At 39.0% G+C, this 22,961-nt stretch overlaps 1 protein-coding gene across 5 annotated transcripts; it reads right to left on the bottom strand.

Moving 5' to 3' along the window:
* Nucleotides 1–4,562: 4,562 nt before the first annotated feature.
* On the bottom strand, nt 4,563–22,595 carry LOC311580327 (cysteine-rich secretory protein 2-like). 5 transcript variants are annotated; one of them, XM_084751799.1, is made up of 10 exons: nt 22,472–22,595; nt 21,246–21,328; nt 20,163–20,194; nt 18,893–18,990; nt 13,303–13,419; nt 12,082–12,169; nt 10,213–10,355; nt 9,684–9,781; nt 7,346–7,434; nt 4,563–5,265 (listed from the first exon to the last, which is right to left on the bottom strand). In XM_084751799.1, the coding sequence occupies exons 4-10, from the start codon at nt 18,959–18,961 to the stop codon at nt 5,138–5,140; spliced, it is 732 nt and encodes a 243-aa protein (XP_084607925.1). In that variant the 5' UTR covers nt 18,962–18,990; nt 20,163–20,194; nt 21,246–21,328; nt 22,472–22,595; the 3' UTR covers nt 4,563–5,137. The 5 variants fall into 5 exon arrangements, with proteins under 5 accessions (XP_084607925.1, XP_084607924.1, XP_084607926.1 ...); XM_084751798.1 differs by having other exon boundaries at nt 18,893–18,970; XM_084751800.1 differs by lacking the exon at nt 20,163–20,194.
* Between the last annotated feature and the right edge of the window lie 366 nt (nt 22,596–22,961).

Genomic DNA, 22,961 nt, shown 5'->3' with positions numbered 1-22,961 from the left:
CACTGTGGTCTTGCGGAAATTAACAGGACTATGGAGATCGAGAGTATGGCTGTGCCCTCCACCACCGGCAGCTATAGTACCCACGAGTGACATGTGGGAAATGAGCACATGAAAAGGAAGATGTGCTATGGCTATAAGACACTTAGCAAAAGCAAATAGGCACATTAAGGGGCTTGAAATTGTGTCAGTGAGAAAAGCATTAAATTTTGAGTCCAGGTCTAGAGCTTGTCTTCTGTTGCAGTTCTACCTTTGTGAAATGTGAGGCAGGGGAAGAAGAATCCAGCCGCAACCAAAGCACCTTGTCTCAAATAAAGATTAATATGAGCACCAATAGCAAAAGTATCTTTTTAATATTTAAAATTAATTTATGCGCTTTACATCTTGATTCTAACACCTGTCTTCTCCCTTTTCATCCCCACTCTCCCTCTCATTTTCCACTTCCCCCTCCCCTAGACCTCAGAAAAGGGAGACACCCTCCTCACCCACACACCCCCAGCTTATAAAGTTGCACCAAGACTAAGCACATCCTTTTCCCCTGGGCTCAAGGGTGGAATCCCCACCAGGGGGGAGTATTCCAAAAGCAGGCAACAAAGTCCATGTCAGAGACACCCCATGCTCCGCTCATTAGGAGATCCACGTGAAGACTGGGCTGCTATCTGCTACATCTGTGTAGTGGTCCTACCTCCAGGCTATGCATGGTCCTTAGTTGGTGCTTTAGTCTCCAAAAGGCACTCCGGGCCCTGGTTAGTTGACTCTGTTGGTCTTCTTCTGGACCTCCTGTCACTTCCGTGTCATTCTCTCCATACCCCTACTTTTCTCCATGAGTCTCTACATTTTGCCCAATGTTTTGCTATGAGTCCCCAGATCTCTTTGGATCCACTGCTGGCTGTGGCCTCTCAGAGGACAGCTGTGCTAGGATCTTCTCTGTGAGAATAGCAGAGTGCATAAATATTGCTCTTATCTGTAAGCCTCCACACTGCTGTGTAAATTCAACCTTACATCTTGTACAGACAATTCACAAGCATTTTCATATACCTGCACTTGATCTCCACATACACATATCTACATGATAATGCATCAACCTGAAACAGTGCTAATAGCTCATCAGTTGAATTTCTACTACTAATCTGAAAAAAAATGAAAAATAACCCATGCACTAGGCCAATTCACTGTCCCCAAATAGATTAGATTTTCTGTTACGATCTGAAAGCTGGGTTTTGAGCAGCCTGTGGGGTTTGCTGCAGTTCTGTGAATTACCATTAGTAGAGTACTAAGTGGGAAACCTGCTCTCGAATTAGCATAACCATCTCTATCGTCAGCTAATATGGTGACCAGAGACCCCTGTAGAGTCTTTTGTAAGTCTTGAGCTCACAGTCTCTTCCCATGATCTGTATCTTATATAAATACAGTGGATAGGTTTGTGTTTCTTCTTGTATAATTTGCTATAAACAAATCATCTTTATCATGCTTCCATGCAGACTCAAAAAAAGCCACCACATCTGCTGACCACAGAACAGATCCCAAGGCTTCCTTGGACAAGACTGACTGGCAAGGTGAAGTACATAAGATAGAGAAGCTGGAGAAGATGCTCTGTGCCTCCCATCAGGACCAGTTATTGTCTGAAGACCTGGCCAATGCTGAGCAGCACAAGTTAACTCTGTGTAAAATACTGACTACTCAGAGCAAATGTTTTCCACAGAAGCATCAAGAGGATTCAGTAACCTTCAAAAGAAATGCCAATAGCATTCCAGTCAGGATCCAGAAAGGCACTGTACTGCACGAAGTCATATACTCGGTGTATAGAACTCTGAAAGTATCCATAGACTCGTGGATTTCTTAGTTATTAAAGTAGGAGCCTCCTGGTATCCAACCTGCTGATCCTTTTATTGTGTTCTTTTGAAAATACAATCTCTTTAGATACACCCCAAAATAAAGGATAGTAGGGACAGCAAATGAACACAATAAAGTCACAGAGTCAGGCATGTTGGCTCAGTGAACTGCCTGCCCTTTTGAATAAACTTGACAAGCCAGGACTTTTCTGATGCTATGGAAAGACAAAAGGACAAGCCACCTCTAAGTAAAAAGGCTACATAATATTTTTAATGATAGTTTTATTTTAAATATAAAAAAGGAAAACAAAGGATCAACCAAGGGTCAGGAAGACCAAGTTTAGGGTATCAGGTGAAGAGATTGATCTTTGATTTATTAACTATATGCCAACTTAAAACAAGATCAAATAGAGTTGCTTTGTTTAACATCTTTTGTAACCATAGGGCTTTATGATACCAATCATGAGGAAGAAAGTTTTAAGGTAAAGAAAGCTGATTGTATCCTAAAGTTAATTTTTAGTTCTCAGGAAATTTGCCATCTGCTTGCTTTGTTCCCCTTATTCCTATATACTTATGTAACCGAAAAAGATTTCAAGCTGCGCAATCAATGATTAAAGTCTTTAAGGAAACGACTTTGTGTATAAATAAAGCTTACAAGAGACACAACTTGTCAGAGCAGGTAAAGCCATGGTGTCCCATGTCTGACTCTTTCTTCCCTCCTCACTGTTACATTCACCCTTCTTCGGGGCTTGAGCTCCGGGCAACCAAGGACTATGTATGATATGGATCTAGACCCACTGCTCAGATTTAGTAACACAGTCTCCTTGTGAATCCCAGGTGTGGAGAGGAGGGACTACTTCGAACATGCACTCTGGCCACCAAACTTAGGTCACCTGCCCCTAGCAGGGTGATCTTGCCAAGCTACAGAGGGAGAGGTTACAGGTAGTACAGATGAGACTTGATAGGCTAAGGTCAGATGTTAGGGGAGGAGAGTTCCCCTTTCTGAGTACAAAGGGAGAAAGGGAGAATGGATAAGGGAGGGGGGATCGGGAGGGAATGAAGGAGGGGGATACAATCAGAATGTGAAGAATTTAAACTGCAGAACAAGGAGGGAACATATTGCTAATCACACTATATGGGACTAGCTCTGAGGCTGGCTGAGACATGAATGTCTAGGTATAGACAATGCTTCTTGTTGGCTACAGACATTAATTGCTTTTAGATGCCGTTCTTCATATGGCATGAATGAAGATTTACTCATGTCTTTTTTTTTTTCCTGCTCATACAAAGAGAAAAAAAAACAGCCTTAATTGTTCTGTGAATCACACACACACCTTATACACTTAAAATTTTAGGACTGTATAATGCTTGTGAGAAATTATATACTTTGAGAACAAAAGAACCAGACACTGACATAGGATCAGTCCTCACTGGATGCATTCCTCTCAGCATGCTGGACACTGACACGCTGTATCCTTCTTCATGTTCCAGCACCAAGTGCTTCAATTACTGTTCCTCATCAGAACACGACAGCTCCCAGGACACTTTAAAGAAATCTTCCAATCCCAATTGGTCCAGCATTTCAGACTGTCCCACATAGGACTCTAATTAAGCCTGGAATTTCTCAACATTTAGAAACTGGACCACAAATGTGATTCCTAGATTGTTTAAACATTTCTCCAATTTTATTTGTGCCCTTAACCAGGTATTATTCATCCCAAATCAGCCTGAAGAAACTTTAAGAGAATGATGCCCCATTTCCTTTAACGAAAATCAGGTGGTTTTTTGGTTGTTTCTTATGCTATAGAGGGTTATTATGAATGGAAATTGGTTACAAGTTTTTATTGTCTTATTTAGAAAGAAAACAAGATTAGGCTCAGCAATGTCTCTCTTTTCCCTTATCTTACACTCTTAGGTAGCGAGATTGGGGTTGAAAAGAAGGGGGAAATACAGAGATACATAAAGAAGATAGACCAAAAGTAGATTAGTGAATCTACTCCTCAACTTAATGCCTTCAACACTCACTCATAAGGTTATTCTTCACACAAGGATGATGAGCATCAAAGAACCTCCTTATGGAGATGGCTTCAAATGTGGCAAACAAGGCACAGAGGAAGATGTCATTTCTACCACAGACAGAGTTCTGCATAAAATAAGGGCAAGCTTGGATGCAGGCAGAGTCAATAGCCAAACTCTGCCAAGTCAGGGTAAGCAAGTCCTCAATAGTTCCTGCCTCATAAATATGTCTGTCAGATATATTGGGCCAGAAAGCTGACGAAGATGCTCCCACATCATACTGAAATTTCCCTGACTATGCAGGTAGAAAACTGTCTCTGTCACCTTCTCATTTGGAAAACTACTAACTTATACTCCTGGCATACTCAGTTAATTAAGTTTATTACTTCTTAAGACTTTGATGGAGTTGGAGACCAGGTAGCTTAGTTTTACAATGAAGTTTAGTTGTTTAGGGGTTAGATGTTTTAGATCTAGGTAGATATTTGAAGTTGATAATGACAAAATGTTATGGATAATGATTTACACTCCGAATTTTAGATGCACCTTGATAGGAAAGATGTTTTCTTCAAGGCTGTCAAAATACAAATAGCCAAAACACTAAGAATGTAACGTTTATATAATTCCTGATTGTGTCACAGTTCTTCTTGCCATAGGTAATCTATTGTATGTATGTGTAATAATATAAATGTATATCGACAAAAATAAAAGAATTAAAAAAAATAAAATCATGTCCATGTAGGAGCTTGAGTTCTTTATTGAAAGAGGTGGTTACTTGTGTTTAAAGGAACATAATAGAAATGCAGATGCCAAGCTTCATCCTGCTAGACACTGTGGAGTAAGTTGATTGTGATGTTGCTACAGACATTTCTTCCAATATTAATTGTTTCTGGACACAAAGAGTTCTCTCTTTCTCCTCTCTGTCTCTCTCTCTGTCTCTCTCTCTCTCTCTCTCTCTCTCTCTCTCTCTCTCTCTCTCTCTCTCTCTCTCTCTCTCTCTCACCTTTTTTCAAAGTTCTAGAGGTTGAATGAAAGACCTGTTTTGGTACAACTTTCAAAATTCTCCACTTGAGTCACTTCCCTTACATTTAAAGTACCAAAGTTGGTCGAAATCCGACGCTGTCATCCTAAGTGAGACCATTGTTTAAAGGCTGCGTGAAGAGATGGCTGTATAAATCCAGGATGGAGAGAAGTCTGGTCATTTGGGATCCGCCTTGTCACTAATCTATGTTCCCCTGTCTCAGCTACACCTGTACCCCTTCTCTGGTAGTCCCTCATGCTTCGCACAGGACATGTTAGTGAATTTTGCCTTCGCACAGGCAAGTAGCCTGGCACTTTTCCTTAAGCAGATCATGTTCACAGCCTGCTGAATTCTTCAAGGATTCACAGTTACTGAGGAAATCTTCAAAATTACAGCTATTGGCTACAAAGAAAGCAAAGTCAGTTATTGTCTTGACATTATCTGAAGGAGCAACAGAAAACTCTACTCACTAAAATGCCCAAGAGAGGTCGGAAGGAGAAACACACTAGCATCTCACCGCTGTGGTGGGTCTCCAGTGACACACAGGGGACCTTGGCTGAGCTCAGTGACTCATCACACACACACACACACACACACACACACACACACACACACACACACAATGTCTATCTGCTGAGTCAAGTACAGAACCCATTAGGTAATGTAGCTATTTTAACACATGGTGAGTTAAATAAGCTTCTTGGCCCAACTTTTAGCCCATTTCAAGTCCCCACAGGACACATGTCCATTAGTGGCTGTGCTTATAAGGCACATATTATAAAGACTCTTTCTTTCATCTCACATTTTGGAGACACAACTTTATGCTTTCAGGAGTAACTACCCTTTGTAGATGGGCTGAAACAAGAGCAATCTGTCATGTTTTCCTCTGAACTCCTCAGACCTTCCAAATTGATTGCTCACGGCCATGGTCTGCTCACATTCTTCCTACAATCTCAAGGACATGGAATTCCAACAATGCATTTAAGTCTGGAGCAGAAACCAAGATCCTCCCTATTTCCTTTACTTCTTACCAGGATGCCCTCAGCACTCAAACACTGACTGTTCCTTTGGCTTATATCGAAATAATACCCAGTGCATTTAAAGTGCATTTCCACACTGCTTCTGTGTTGGCTTTCATTTATGATTTCTTTATACTGGGGTCAGGAAGTTTTAGAGAACTTGAGAGATAGTCTCTTTTGTTTAAAATTTGAATATCCATTGAAAATAAGATAGATTCCAAACTGTTTAGCAAGTAGAATTCAGCAGAGGCACAGTCATTCAACATGTTTTCTTATTAATTTGTAGCTTTGATACTAATGTTTTACATTTTTGGTACACAATTAAGTCAAGAAGAATGCTAAATAAAAGTGAACACACTTGAGCTTCTTAATTCTATCATAGTAATTTTAACAAAAAATATCTGAAATGCTAAAACCTGATAGTTATGCCCATTTCTATTTATTAAAAAATAAGATGCATGGTATTTATTGTCTCCTTTATTTGCAGCCATGTCTTTTCTATAAGCCAATGCTGTAGGCAGATTGGATATTGTAACTCAATGTTTGCAAAAACTATCATGTATTGATAGAAAAAGTGATCATTTTAAAGGTAAACACTATGTTTCTGAGTATAATAATATAGAAATGAGAACATAAGCATAGTGAACTCAAAGACTAGCATTGTGAGATGTAAGATTAATAAAACATAGTCTCAGTTCCTATAGATATACATGATTTAATTTTTTAAAACTTTTGTAGAGATACATTTATTTATTATGTATACAGTATTTTGCCTGCATGTGTGCCTGAAAGTCAGGTGATGGCACCAGCTCTCATTATAGATGGTTATGAGCTACCATGTGGTTGCTGGGAATTGAGCTCATGACCTCTGGAAGAGCAGACAGTGCCCTTAGCCACTGAGCCATCTCTCCAGTCCAATGATTTAATTTTTAATATTTAAGTTATATGTATATATATATATGTGTGCTTGCATATCTGTATCTCCAACACCTGTATTCAGGTACCTGCAAAGGGCAGAAAGGACACTAAATATCCTAAAACTACAGTCATAGTCAGTTGTGAACCAGCAATGCTCAGTCCCTGAAATAGAATGTAGGTCCTCTGTAAGAACACCAAGTACTCTTAACCACTGAAGTATATCTACAACCCTATGTTCTTATTTTTTAAATACCAATTTGGGCCTACTGATATTAAATTTAAAGAATGATTTGTTAAGGACGGACACAGTGAATAGTCTCAGCACATCATAGACATTGAGGTAAATGTTCCATTATGTAACATACATAAATTTATTTTCATTACAAATAACAAGTTACTAAGCTGTATAAAATATTTATCTTAACATTCCTTGGGTAGGTTTTTCGTCTTCCAAGAATATACCAATTTAATCAATTATCCAGTCCATAGAATAAAATAAAATGCTAACTCTATGATAAACAACCAATAGATCACCACACACTTACTGCATAGTCCATTTTCACAGTTATTGGGACAACTAGCACAAGGTTCCCCTTGCTGGTAAGGGGTGGTCTTTTTCATCACGTTGTTACCCCTGGAATTTGAAACATAACAATTATTTTTCCCTTGGTCTTGCTTGTATGCACTGAAGCATGAATTAACATGCATACATGGTTATGCACAGTTTTCAGGTTTTGTAAACAAAACTAAAAATTAGAATTTCAACAGTGTAATTCAGACAAAAATCCAAATTAAGAAAACACTTCATACGTGAGCCCTTTGTTCTAGTATGCTGTCTGTTGCTGATATAAACATTGGCTAAAAGCAGCTTGCTGGGGAGGAAAAGGCTTGAAACAGATCATAGGTTACAGTCTATTACTGAAGGAACCGAAGGCAGGAACCCTGAAACCGAGACTGGAGAAATGCTGTTTACTGGCTGCCTCCAGGCTCAAGTTCAGCTATTTTTCCTTTGTAACGCAGGTCTACCTGCCTAAAGTTGGTATAGGCAGCAGTGGGCCAGACCCTCCTACAATAATAAGCAATCAAGAAAACGCCTCACAGACTTGGACACTGGTCAATCTGATATAGGAAAGTCCTCAACCCAAGGAGAGAACCAAGATTAACCATCACACCATTTCTCTGATGGCCGTTCATCAAACTGAGTAAAGAAATTGTGGTAACTGGCATCCAGAAATTTCCCCTTTGTTGCCAAATGGATGAAACAGTCACTAAGGCAAGACCCTGCAAAGTTTGGGCTAAGGACACACATGACTCCAGAGAAAGAATAACTCCTAAATGGGAGTGGTGACGGAAAATTGCTCATTGCTAAATACTGTTTGAAACTGATATATACAAAAGTTACTCTAAAATAGAGCGTAGAGTTTCAGTGTTTGTTTCTTATTGCCGAGGGTGAATATATTGTTTGTGTGTGGTTAGCAACATGTACTTAAGCTACTCAGGCCAGTCCTTAAAGAGATATGTGCAAAATTTTGATTTTCACTAAGAAACAAGGACAGTTTGCAAAGTTTCAACATGTGCCAACATCTAAGGTATCATATCTTATAGGAATTAATTTGTGACTCGTGATCGTTACCACGTGGGTCAGTTGATGAGTGTGAACATATATAGGACTCTAAACCTTAGTTGTGCGCATGGAACAAGAGGCCAGGTCAGTGCAGCTGGGTCTCAGTGTACTGAGTGAGCACTTAGAGAAACTACTGGGTTCCTAACAATGCTATGCAGGTCCATTCCCCATCATCTTTCCAGTATTCATTCTAGGTACTGTTTCTTTTTTTTCTATTTTTTATTTTTTTCTCCTTTATTAATTTATTCTTGTTACATCTCAATGGTTATCCCATCCCTTGTATCCTCCCATTCTTCCCTCCCTCCCCATTTTCCCCTTATTCCCCTCCCCTATGAGTGGGATATTACTTTCTCACATACTCTGGTGCCTCACCTTTGACCATGTCCCCTGGAGGGGGAGACCTGGTGGCACTCAGAGGAAGGACAGCAGGTTACCAAGAAGAGACTTGATACCCTATGACCATATACAGGGGGAGGTAATCCCCCTCAGATCTTGTTTCTTATGCCTACCTGTGTGATGCTTTTATGATCAAGCAATAGATTTAGGTATTTATAGCCATGGTCTGGGAATCTTCTCTAGTAAACCCTAAAAGATGTCTGTGCGGAAAAACAAATTCTCAATTGAAAACCTCTCCTAGTATAGTTTTATGTCACCTGAGAAACCATCTCAAAAAAGAAATCTGACAGGAAGTGTGCTTCCCTGCCCCTCTCAAAAAGTAAATGTTTAATTCAAACTAAAAAAATATGTTGTGGTTACATATTTAGAAGAGCAGTCTCTCTTTTTGTAGATAGTAAGCAATTAAAATATTTGAATAGAAACAAAGTAGAAAGCAAGGTGTACCATTCCTGTTTGTAAACCAACAGCTGAAACCATTTGTTCTAGCATCAAACATGGCCAGTCCTGGACTGTGAAATTAGCCAAAGAGATAACATGACATCTTAGAGAAGTCCACAGCACAGACGGTCTCTGAACGTACATGAGCCCAAGGAAGGATAACTGAAAGCAAGGACATCATATCTTGAACAATGAAGGAGATCTAAGATCTGTACATTGAGAACTGTGGAACTGCTCTCTTCTCTGACAAATTCAAGTTGTCTCGATCTTATAAATGAAAAGCCCTGAGGGCTAGAGAGATGGCTCACATTCACCCGTCCCTTGGTGGAGCTACACTTGTGATTCTAGTTTGCTTTATATAAGAAATTTCACATATTAAATTGCATGTCAAATTATACACATTTAATTCTGAAGTGCATACTTACGCAGGACAGTAGTGGCAGACATAGAAGTATTTTAGGATATCTTGGTTGGGACAGTAAGCAACTCCACACCCAACTTTGAAAGATGAATACCAAACAAGCTACAAGTCCATGGTAGATAAAGAAAAAAAAAACATGAATACTCATTATAAAACTGGTAAAATACTCGAAAATAAATATTAACATATCTAACACATAAATATGTGGGTGCTTTATTCTATACAATATGTCTTGTAATATATTTACTTTTTGAAATCACAGTAGTAAAATTTATTTTTAATACATTTTAAATACTGACCATGCAATGTGGGTTCCACTCTTTTTTCCATTTATAATGAAATATGTACTATATGCTTTCCTATCAACAGTTTTTCAGATCTATATACCTTAAGGTATCAATTAAATGATAGGACTATATATATAACACCTACTCAGCCTGTCCCCTCCAACTGAATATAGGAAGGGTCCATAAGCTAGAGAAGCTTTGGTCCGTTATACCTCAGTTACTGCCATCACCACATGCTCTACCCACCTGAGTGTAGTGTCCAACAGCTGCATTGGGTCTAGCCCCCACACCATACGTAAAATCTTGTTTTTCGTCATACCAGCTTTGAATCACAGTTGGCCAGGAGGTAGGGTCACTTGACATATAGAGATTCTCACCACATCTTATATCTGGGAAGGCATGTATTTATGAAGAAAACAATAAACGGCAAGGTGGCAAGATAAATTGACTACAAAAATGCAAAATGTTATACTTCAGCCATCGGGAGTATAGTGGGAAACTCTTGATTCAGGTAGGAACAGAGTGCCTGTTACTTAGGTTAACTACTTAATTATTTAAATAATTGATTAACTAATCAGATGAGAAGTCAGCCATCTGATACAACCAAGGTGGCCTAAGCAGGCAAACATTTGAATAGACTATGAAACCCTATTCTTTTAAAAGCCTTCTCTATTTGTAGTGTCAAAACTGCAGTCTTCTAGGCACTAAATTCTTCATGTGTGTATGCCTTGTGTCCTGTCATCTTTATGATGTAAGCTTTGTAAAGTCAATGACTAACAATTTGCGCATTTTCTCCTCTGTCACATTCATCAGTTTTCACAAAGAAAAGTCTGGTTTTTTAATCGGACAAAGGCATTTGATGCAGTTTTTTAAAGAGGCAACTGTCAAGCAAAAAGAGGGTTTCACAGACTCAAGCCCTTTCTTGGAGAACTAGGCACAGCCAGAACAAGCCTCATGGTAACCACATCCTCAATCTGTATAAACTTGAAATAGTCATTACTGCATAAAATGACTATCAAGCATGCTAGAGTACCTCCATTAATAGAAGGGAAAAGGAACAATATAATAGTACACTTGATCTCTGAGACTCTGTCAGTCTTCTACTGATCTGATTATCTCTTCACAGTTCTGTTATTATTACAGCAGCAATGATAAAATAACAGTAGATCAATGGAAACAACACAGTGATGACTGGCCACTTTTACAGAGGGCTTCTCTATGTGTAACATGCTTCAAGATATAAGTAAACGTTTTATGTTAAGTCTGTGCATCCAGCTGCCTCCCTCGTGTTTCTGTGCTACTCCATCAAATGTGTCCTGTTGCTCTTTGGAGTCTTCGACACTAATCTATAAGTCCATCAAACCCACAACACAGAAAACAATACTTGTGTTGGGCTTGGGATTGCACATCATTAGTCCCAGAATTGGAGGTCAGAGACAAGAGGATCACAGAAAGTGAACAGCCAACCTGGTCTACATAGCCAGTTCTCACACAGCCAGGTTTACAAAGTGAGATCCTGCCTAATCAAAAATAAATAGATAAATGAAAGGAAAGGGAAAGAAAGAGGAAAACCACTTCACTGCTTGACATAATTTTAAAATAACATCAACAAAATATTCAGTCTACATAGATTTTGAATGTGATTTCAAAACATGAAGTATTTTGCAGCAAAATTAAGCAACAACTGACAACAATTATATACCATAAACACAGATATCAAAATGCTGAACAACTGTGCAATATCAAAATGAGGGGGCAGAAGATTAGACTTGATAAAGCTTGAAGAAAAATATCTAGTATGATATGACTTCAGTGTATTCTCTGGCTTGTCATTTTCTTCTAAATGTTGTTTTTCTAGTTTGAGATTTTTTTAAGGATAGAGATGATCTTCTTTGCTTATGTGCTTGAAGACAGCAAATGATAAATTCCATGGATCATATGTAAAATATAAATGAACATGAACTATATTACTATAACTATATCTGAATACATAAGTAAATGATTTTGAGAGGTTGTATAAAGAGTATTTATGTTCAAAGTCTTAATGAAATATCCTACAAAGGACTCAATATAGAATTTAGTCATTTATTCAGTAGCCATATGTAAAGTACATACTGATTTTCCGCTCTTCCGCAGTACTGTGCTCTAAAACACATTTATTAGCCCACTTTTGAGCATTTGTTGTTGCTTCTATGCTCCATTCCTAAATATCAAAAGAGGGGAGGAAGAGAGAGAGAGAGGGAGAGAGAGAGAGAGAGAGAGAGAGAGAGAGAGAGAGAGAGAGAGAGAGAAGAAAAGAAAATTACAATGATCCAACAATAATGAAAGCATATAATTTGATTAATTAGCAAGTCTATATAACTTCTGTCAAAGTAGTTTCTAATTATCACTAATATTTAAATTAATTAATAAAGCTGATTAATAATGAACATTAAAAGCAAGCCTCTTTCGTTTGTGTAATTACAGTATATGCCAGTATCCACATAAAAACAAGTCCATTAAGGATATATATGAGGACAAACTACATTAACTGTAAAGCCACATTTAGGATGTGTGTAAATTATGCTAAATGTTGATATGTGTGAAGTATTCTAAGAATATTTTAATAATCTAAGCTTCTCTGAGTTACTACAAGTTCTCTAGTGCCCGTTGCTTTCATAGGTTAATCTTCCATTAACAATGCCCTGGGAAATGCTTCCCATTAAGAAGGGTATGAGCTTGAGAATGGAGAGATGGCTCAGTGGTTGAGAAAACCAGCATCCTTGTCCATAACCAAGTTCTATGGGGAATCTGATGCCTCTGGTCTCCACAGTCACCTATGCACAATATTTACATGTGCCGGCACACATACGCGCACAGAGAGAGAGAGAGAGAGAGAGAGAGAGAGAGAGAGAGAGAGAGAGAGAGAGAGAGAGAGAAGAGAGAGAGAGAGAGAGAGAGAGAGAGAGAGAGAGAGAGAGAGAGAGAGGCTGGCTTGTGATACATGCTGAGGAAAGACAATGAACAAAATGTTTCACACAGGATGCTCAAAGATTAGGCTTCTAATTCTTCCTAACTTAATAGATCCCAAACCTGAAAAGCAATTTAACCATATTAAAATGAAAACAATACAGTCTTTCTCACATAAAAATATAAATAAAATAGCAAAGTCAAAACAGAAATATTTTTGTTTCTTTTTTTAATATATTTTATTAATTTATTCATATTACATCTCAATTGTTACCCCATAAATATTTTATTTAAACCATAATGGAAGCCATCACCAATGGCTTCACCCTCCAAATCTATATCCCACCTCCACATCTGGCTCACACCATTTCAACCACAGTCCCTTACCATTTTCAGTAGGTTACTGGCAGAAGGACTAACTGCTCTCCTCAGTTCATTGTGTTTACTTACAATCTCTCTTTGGATATCTTTTTGGGTGGTTATCAAAGAAGCAAACTCTGGATTCTGGAGGAAAAAAAATTTTTGACATTTTTCTGAACATCTTAGACAGCTAAAAAATTACTTGAACAAAAATCACTTTAAAACGATGAATCACATAATAGCATGCAAACAGAAAGGGAAATATTAGGTGATTTGCAATACTAATAAATTTAAGTAAGCACTTAGTTTTAATATAAATGAGTAGGCAGAAGACTTGGAAATGAGTAATTCACTGCAAGTTAAAAATTCCTCTGAGGCCACAAATGCTAGCTCTAATATTGTTTCAGCTTTGTTTGTGTGTGTGTGTGTGTGTGTGTGTGTGTGTGTGTGTGTGTGTGTGTGTTTTAATTAAATCCACAGGAGGGTTTAGGGAGGATGCTTGAATTTCACTCAGAAAGGGGAAACAGAATAGATAGTGAAAGTAGTTGGAGAGGAAGGGTGGAGAGAAATAAAGATAGGTATCACATGTGGGGAGAGTTGGGCAGGGCAGGACAGAGGGCTTGCAGATAGAAGATTAACTGTGGGAGGGCGCATCTCTAAGACAAGCTGAAGACCTTCAATACAGTATGCTCCTGGGAGGATATGGAAGTGACTCTAGCTGAGACTCCTAGGAGAAGGGTCACGGAGACTGAAGAAGACTAGACTGAAATTATAGTGGAGGAAGGAGAACACCAGTGCACCCACAAAAACTTCAACCGAAAATGTATCCTGCCTACAAGATATGCAAGGATAAAGATGGAGCAGGGACGAAGAGAATGGCAAACCAATGCCCAGCCCAAGCTGAGACCGGCCCCATGAGAGAGAGCCAACCCCTGACACTATTAATGACAGTATGTCTGAGAGGCTCCACTCAGTAGCAGGTCAAAACAAATGCTCAGAGTCACAGCCAAGCATTGGGCTGAGGGCAGGAAGCCTTGTGGAAAAGTGAGGGAAAGGACAAGGGCTTCACAAGAAGACCAGCAGAGCCAACTAACCTGGTGCTGGGAAGGGAGTCTTGCAGAGACTGAAGCACCAACCAAGAACCATGCATGGACTGGACCTGGGCCCCCTACGTATATGTACCCAATAGCCAGCTTGATCTTCTGTGGGTCTCCTAACAAGGGGAGTGGGAGTGGAGGTGTGGGGTGTCTCTGACACAAACTCTTTCGCCTGATTTTTGCCCACTTCCTGCAGGTGGGGCTGCTTTGCTGGTCACTGTGGAACTTGATGAGCTAATGGAACTTGATGAGCTGGGGTGCGTTAGTAGGGGTTGCTCCCCTTGTCTGAGGGGTAGGGAAGGGGGAATAGGGGGTAGATAGAGGGAAAATGGGACCAAGAGGAAAGGAGGGAGGGAGCAACAATTGGGGTGTAAAGTGAATAACTAAATAAATATTAAAAAAAAGAAAAAGAATATATGCTGTAAAAGGTCTTATTGGGTGGTATGCTGCACATGACCTGAGAAGAAAGGTAATCAATACCAGCCAGATACAAACCTTCAGATTTACAACTACAATCTGCCTTCATTATACGCTGCTACAATATGGCACTAATATTATGGAAGTAACAGAAAACATTTGTATTTTATTTAAGGCCTACTCCACGAGATGGAATCCATGCCTGACTCTGCTAAAATGATAAAGAGCCTGAGATCTTATAGGTCCATGTGGTCTAGAGGAAAACCTACTATTACTCTGCCAAAGCAACATAGCAAGAAAATAACTCCTGAGGACATATTGTTATACCCATAGATCAGTGCATCATCCGGGCCCTACTAGAGCAGCTTCTCCTTTCAGTAGATGGGATTTAATACAGGCCTACAACTGGACAGTGTGCAGAGACTGACAAACTTCAGAGCACTCAGTCCTAAATGAGATGTCTTCGTCAAAGCCCTGCCATCAAGGTTCAGGGATCTATGTGGAAGAGGCAATTATGGATCCTGTGTCCTTAGCAGAGCTGCCTCGTTTTGCCTTAGTGAAAGAGGAGGCACTTAGTCCTGATTTAACTTGATGTAGATCAGTAGTAGGGGTGAGGGTATGGGAGAAGTGGGTAAGAGAGTAGGAGCGGGAGAAGAGGGGGGAGTGGGGTTTTGATTGGGATATAAGATGAGCAAATAAATGAAAAAAAAAATGATGCTGAGAACTAGCGGTGATAGATGTCTCCAAGAAAACAGTGCCTTCCAGACACAAGACCAACACACATGTGAAGTCACAGAGACTGTGGCAGAACACACAAGACCTGTACAGGTTTACCAGGCAAGAATCCCTGCACTCAAAGGGGACACTGGACATGGGGTCACACCCCTGAGTAGTGATTTGTAAATGATATATGCTTGAAAGGAAAAAAAGCAGTCTTCTCCGATGGAGTGTCAGTGAGAGTATCAACCATACTCGAAAGCAGGCGCTAGGCCTAAGAGCAGTTGGCCAGCACAAAAGAGACTCTATTGGTTTTGTCTTGTGTTGGGTTGGGTTGTTGTAAACTTTTTGCTTGGTTTTTGGCACTTTTGTCTTCGTTTTGGATGTGTTGTTTTTTGTTTGGGGATTTTGTGTTGATTTTCCGAAAGAGAGAAAGAGAAAGAATAAAGTTGGGTAAGGCAATGAGGTGGGAAGGATTTGGGAGTTGGTAGAGGAGAAAATATAATAAATATATTGTATGAAATTTTTTAGTGAAAAATGAGATAATATTGTATTATCAACTATTCATAGTAGGGAGCCTAAGACGTGTCTATTCACATTTGATCACAGTCACACCACAGTGAAGACTAGACTTTAGAGGGAACATTGCTCTCCATGACATCTGCACTCACATCTGAACATTCAGATTCAGTCCAAATTCATGTCTCCCATCCAGGACTCTAGCAAAACCATCAGACGACTCATTTCCCAAAGTATATACTCAATATATACTTTAAAAATATTTGTGTAAATGTTAAATGTTCTCCACACAATTTGAGGGCAACAAATTCATCTACTCAACGGAATGTTCCTCACTTTGCTCAACTTAGTAATAAATGGAATCAGTACATCGTTCATATTTTCAGATTATTTTAATGACTGTGTATATACAGCAGCTAATTCTAAGAGCAGAAGGGGGATTTTGATTGTTGGGTGATTTCTATGCTTAAGTTCATAGATGACTGCAATATTTCATGGGTGTGAGCAAGATTCTGTAGTCTGTCTGGGAGACACATCACTCATAGTAGGTTTTCTGATATTTTGGAGTATTACCTACCCCTCCCCAATACTGAGCTCCCTCAAGACTCTCAAGTTTCTGTCCTCATACTTCTGACCACACAACATTGACCAGTTTTTACTCTGTGTCTGTCTACCTCCTGGTTTGTGTTCCTGCTATTTGTAATAAAACAGAGACTGCTAGGTAATGCTTTGAGCATACAGATGTGGCACAGCTGCATGTTCTTAAGGCATAGTGGATTCTCAAGCCAAGAATCAACAACGAACCATCCCTGAAACATCAGACATTGCGATGTTTCTCCTATGATCCTCAAAATGTCACTTAAACTTCAAAATACAAAAATGGTGGTTTCTTGGGATAAGAAATTATTTTCTGATTATTATGCCATTGTGTTTCGTACATGAAATTTTTACTTGTAGATGTAATTATTGTTTTTTAGATGAGTACCAGCAGAGCTTTTATGGGAGGATCAGGAATTAAAATGTGTATCAAGCTTAAAACAAAAAAAAAATGGCATTTGTCTTTACTGAGTTCATATTGCATTATAAAATATGGCTTCCTCAAATCTGATAGGTTCAGTCTATATGAGGACAGATCAATCATTGAGGATAAGGAAAAGTTCACAAAAGATGATTCTGCATCGGGATTTTAAAAGATGGACAATGTCCATAGGGCTGCAAAGAAGCACAGAAAGTTACGATGCCAAGAAGCACAAGAAAGCATTTAGTGGTGCCAAAAGCCCAAGAGCATTTTGCTTTGTAATTTTATGATTTTATGAATGAAATCCAAAATTTAGACCAGAAAGTGAGAAGAGAATTATGAAGTTTCGGCGGGAAGGGGGAAATCAATTTAGGAGAAAAGATGGAAAACTGATATAAGAAAGTTCTGGGAGGGTAAGAAGCAAATTCTCTCTAGTCTAAGTATTTGACTATCTTCACGGACTGATTACGGCTATGAATGCCAAATGAGGTCTGAACAACACTCAAAGTGTCAATGCTAAAAGTCAGAGCAGAGTGTGAGAAAAGACAACAAGGACCATGGCACCTCATACTCACAGGCTTCCATACGAGGAAGTGAACTCCATGTGTAAGCCCTCCACACTCTGACAAGGATGACTGCCCTTACTCCGGGATCATTAAAGCACAAAAGCATTTGTGAAATCAAGGGTCTGAATTCAAGATTTCTCACAGTAACAATGTTGTACATGCTAACTTCATGGTCATTGATAAACACAGTAGAAAGAACTTAGTAGCAGATTTTTTTTTTCAATTTAAACACTAGTCCAATTATTTGTAAGCAATAACTACAAGAGGTAAATATAGTAATAGAGGAAAAATGCAAATTTGAGATTATTTTTAAATTTCTGTAGCAATCACATGGAAATGGTATGAAATAAAGAATGTTGAAAATACTTTGGGCAGAAGACTCATAATTAATGAACTCTTTAAACTTATATAACATGCTATCTTTTAGAAATAAAATTTGGGGTGATTCGTGACTTCAATTGGAGATGGCTCTATTGAAGTGTAAAAGGTTAATTTCAGCAATATATTTATCTGTAATAAGTTCAGTGATTGCCCTCTAAAGATATTTCCATATCCTAATTCAAAGGACCAGTAAATATATTCTTACTGGGGAAGAAAAAGTCTTTACAGAAGTAATTGAGATTGGGATCTTGACACAATGTTTTCCTAAAATGTTCAAGTGGAACCTAAATCTTGTGTGAAGTGTTTTCATAAGAAACTTAAGAGCGGAGATGTCAACATGAAGAAGTAGACCAGAGTGACATGGCAACCTGTTGAAGGACAGCAATTGGTACAAGTCACTATAAGGTAACGAGGGGGGGACTTTCCAGGCAAGCCTTGACTTCAGACATCTGGCCTCCGCTGCTGGAGAAAATACATTTCTACTGTGGGTAGCCAGCAAGTCTTTAGCAATCTTAACAACAGTGCTCTGAACTTAATACGTTATTTGACCAATTATACAAAATAATCTTCTCTCGTTCTTTAACAAGGAATACTTGTGAGGTTTCTTGCTGTTGAACTTGTGCTACATCTTTGATGCCTGTTAAGCTCATGCTTGGAATACATTTTGCCTTTTCGTGTCCCCAGTAGGCACATGCAACTAATGGCTGTCACAACCAAGAGTGATAGAGCGAATATCCTTAGTTCCCTCTTTCTGTTTCCTTGTAAAGTGCTCTGAGCTTCCCACTCGCTCTGTGAAATCTATGTCACCTATCATACACTGTGGAGTCTTCTGCTCTCACAGTAGCCTTCCATTTCCCAAAGTGGCAGGCTACTCTGAGAGGATGTTTCTGCTTTACACTTACCTTTCCTTCCGTGGGCAAAGATTGCAGCAACAAAGCAAAGAGAAACAGCATCGCCTGGAAACAAGCCATGGCTGGAAGCTATCAAAGCAAACAAAGGTCTTCACTGAAGTCAGCAGTGCGGGGACTAGAGAGGGGGGGATCTTGGGTGACCTAAGGTATGCCAAGCACCTATAACTTAGTAGTTCAATGACAAGAGTCACTATATAGTGCAAACAGAAATCACAGCGGAACCACACTGTCTCTAAAAGGGACATGAACTAAATAAATTGATGGTTGCCCTTGACTTGTATGTGCAATGGCTCAGGAGTTCCAAGCGTCTTCCTGCAAATGGCAGTTGCCCTTTCTTCATCCAAAGGGGAATGTGAACAAAACAGATTCCTTCATAACTAATTGTGTTGCTTACAGTCATCATCTGTCTCGTGGTGGGAAAAGGGTACAGTTCCTTTTTCACTATGTCTCATCACTCAACTTCTTAGTCTCGGTAAGCAGGAGAGCTATCTACTTATCTACATCAGAATTTATTCAAGATATCAGAGTTAAGATTATGCAGACACAAATGACCAAACACCTTAGAATCAGCTATTTCTCTGAGAGCGATTAGAAATTGTCTATATTTTTTTCCTTGTGCTTGTATTATCATCAAAAGGCCCTGTATAGAAAAGCCTGCATAGAAAAGACCTTCTCTGCTCAGTTCTAGGAAATCCACAACTTGGTACAAAGGTTGCTTAATATTATTGCATTTAAAAGACTTTCTTGCTTGCCCCCATATTGCTTCTTCTAAATAGGATAACACCCTTAGGATAATACTAAAAGCAGCTCAGGTGAAGAGATACTCATCTTTCCTGTTACCACCTGACTTCAATTCCATTATACATAGTTAAAAATAAAAATCAAGGTTTCACTTTTAAAAGAGCAAGTCATTAATGCAGCTTCATGGAGCCCCTCTATCCTGGCTTTAATAATTCTTAGCATGTAATCTCATATTTTAAGTTATAAACATCATTAACACTTTTTCACTTTTCCAGTAAACACAGTTCTACTGTGGGTGTAACAAATTAAAAACATAAGGGTCAGATATACTATCTATTTACATAATGATATGAAAAGTTAATTTCTATAAAACCGATATGATTGTTTCTGTAATAGCATTGTGAAAGTTCTTATTGGTACCACTCACAGAACAATTTCTGGGTTTTCAAACCATGGCTTTTTTACTCATGGCAACATTAAAGTAATTGGTATGATAAAGCACATTAGAATGGTCACTTACTGTTTGTTTGACAGAAGAAATATCTGCCTTATCTGTGTCAAGAAGGAAGGTTGAGAGAGAGGACAAGTTATACATCACAACTGTCGCTGGGCACATTCCACATCATCAAGTCAGTCCCAACCAACACTGTCCTGAAATGGTATTGTTCACACCAGCAGACTCAAATTTCACCACTGGATGTTTGTTATTTGATTCTGATCTATTAGCATAGGTAGACTATACCTTTCTTCCTTCTTACCACATAAGTTCTTAAGCAGAATACATTCCAGAGTCTAGACTCTAGATAGTGTCTCTAGAGCCTTGTATTTTCATACTGACCACCCAATAACTCATTCCTGGATCAACTTTCTTTGACTTCTATTTTCTATCTGTAGCTTATTGTTCATTAAGATACAGTCCTTGGACACCATCAGGCTTGAGAAATCCACCAGAGTGTGTTCTCTTACACAAAATGTGAATTTCTTTAGTTTCACTTTAAAAAAAAACAAAGACAATTTTCTAAACTCCTAATACAGTGCTCATATGATATAATGTACATAACCATAAACCTTTAATATCTGTATTTTTATTATTTTTTCAGTGCCTAGAATTTCATAACCCTATCAGATATTTCCATAAAATGTGTGATTTGATTAAAAGTTCACTACAATTTTCTTTGAAACCTTTCTTTTATTCTTCATGGTGTCATGGGACGAGAAGGGGTGGGGGATGTGGAGAGACAGTTTATTCTATAAGAGAATCAAGCACTGGAGACCCAGACCTCCTTAATGAATTAACTATTTCTTCACTGAAAGACATATGCATGAGGCTGAAGATTTTATACAGCATGTTTGTATTGTATGACCCACAATTCCAAAGTCCAGTAGACCAGGAGGTCAGCACATTCCACTCCCATACCATCACCATATCAAACTGTAGTCATCTTTGTTGAGTCCAAGGAAGGACACCATTGCTAAAAGTGTGTTCAAGGAAAAATATCTTATGTACTCTCTCGTTTTCTGTCTTAGTCTTGATGCCTATATAAATACTTAGTTGAAAACTTGACCATTATTCTACATGAACTACATATGATCAGAAGAATACCTTGTTCTTTCTTCTGATGTTTTCAGATCAGGATGACATGGTTCATCTAAAATGTCAAGGGCATGGTGCTTGCTTTTCTTGTCCTAGAAGACAGAAACAATGTTTGAAACAAAGATGTAAATATAGCATTATACTGTCTATACTCTATCATAAACTTAGAACCTGTCTAAGAATGTCCTCTTAATTCTTCACTATTTGATGTCATTGTTAACACTATAATCTGCTTTTGGAACCAGACTGTGCTTCAGCATCTTAGCATTTTCTTCACAGTAAACTAAAAGTCTATTTCGTTACAAATTCAGTAATCACTAGTTGGCTGCTACCCTAAAAAACCTGCAGCATACACTAAATGAAATGTCCCATTTGCTTGAGCATTCAGTCTTTTTGTTCCTCTTTGATTTCTTTTTTAAATATTTTATTAATTTATTCATATTACATCTCAATTGTTATCCCATCCCTTGTATCCTTCCATTCCTGCCTCCCGCCCACTTTCCCCCTACTCCCCTCCCCTATGACTGTGACTGAGGGGGACCTCCTCCCCCTGTATATGCTCATAGCGTATCAAGTCTCTTCTTGGTAGCCTGCTATCCTTCCTCTGAGTGCCATCAGGCCTCCCCATCCAGGGGACGTGGTCAAATATGGGGCACCAGAGTTTGTGTGAAAGTCAGTTGCCACTCTCCACTCTACTGTAGAGAATGTCCTGTCCATTGGCTAGATCTGAGGTAGGGGTTCGAAGTTTACTGCATGTATTGTCCTTGACTGGTCCTGCTCAAACTGTGGCACTTCAGGTCTTAAGATACTTCAAAAGATGTTCTCTATAACTCTAACAGTGTTAACTACATGCATCGGCGTTTGGTCAATATAGCTTTCTTCATATATTCTTTTTTGGAAGTCAGTCACAGGAAGTTCAGAAGAGCTAGTGACTCCAGATCCAATTACTAAAGTCATATAAGCACACATCCACACAATAAAAGACTGACATTTATAATTTGCAGAAAATTCAGACTTCGAAATGGTTTCAAGCTTTCTCCATGATTCAACAGAAATAATATACACAGGATGACTTCTCTCCTAAGGTCAAGGAGACTCTAGCGGATTCTTGCTAAGAAAAGTAAGCTAACAGCTGTCCGTGAGTCCGCTGACAGTCCCTAACCTCATACATCTTTCTCTACACCAGACCTCCGACTCCGGTCGCATCCTCTCTCCTGGTTGGCTCTAATACTTACCCTGGCTACACAGGGCAGATCTTCATGCTATCAGGAAGGGGCCTGCGAGACCTCTCGCTGACCCTCCTCTCTGCGGGCAAGATAACCGCCTCCTGCGGCCACGTGGGGGCGACGTCATGAGGCTTTTTGCCGTCAGCATAAATGCTCCTCTTCATAGAATCTCTCCTCCTTCAACCAATGACTCTGTTGGATGCCACAAGTTCTTGCATATTTTCTCTGTGAACTATGAAGTTCTCTTTTGCTATTGCCATTTTTGAGGATTGATGGAATTGATTTCTGTTTACACAACAGGGCACTAGGAAGAGGGGAAAGAAAACACATCAGACATTTGGAAGTCCAGGGAGGTACAGCAGAGACAAGCGCTTCCTTTCCAGGATTCCTGAGTGAATGAACTTCAGAACTGAAAACAAAAATCAGAACAGTCTTACTAAGGGCTTACTTAAATTTTCAGAATTGCGGCTGGTCTATTTTTCCATTATTTTTAGCATCT

This window comes from Acomys minous (genome assembly GCF_964271855.1).
Source record: "Acomys minous genome assembly, chromosome: 13".
Classification (NCBI taxonomy): Eukaryota; Metazoa; Chordata; class Mammalia; order Rodentia; family Muridae; genus Acomys; species Acomys minous.
Note: the sequence above shows the minus strand (reverse complement) of the source record. Positions and strands in the feature narration are given on the sequence as shown.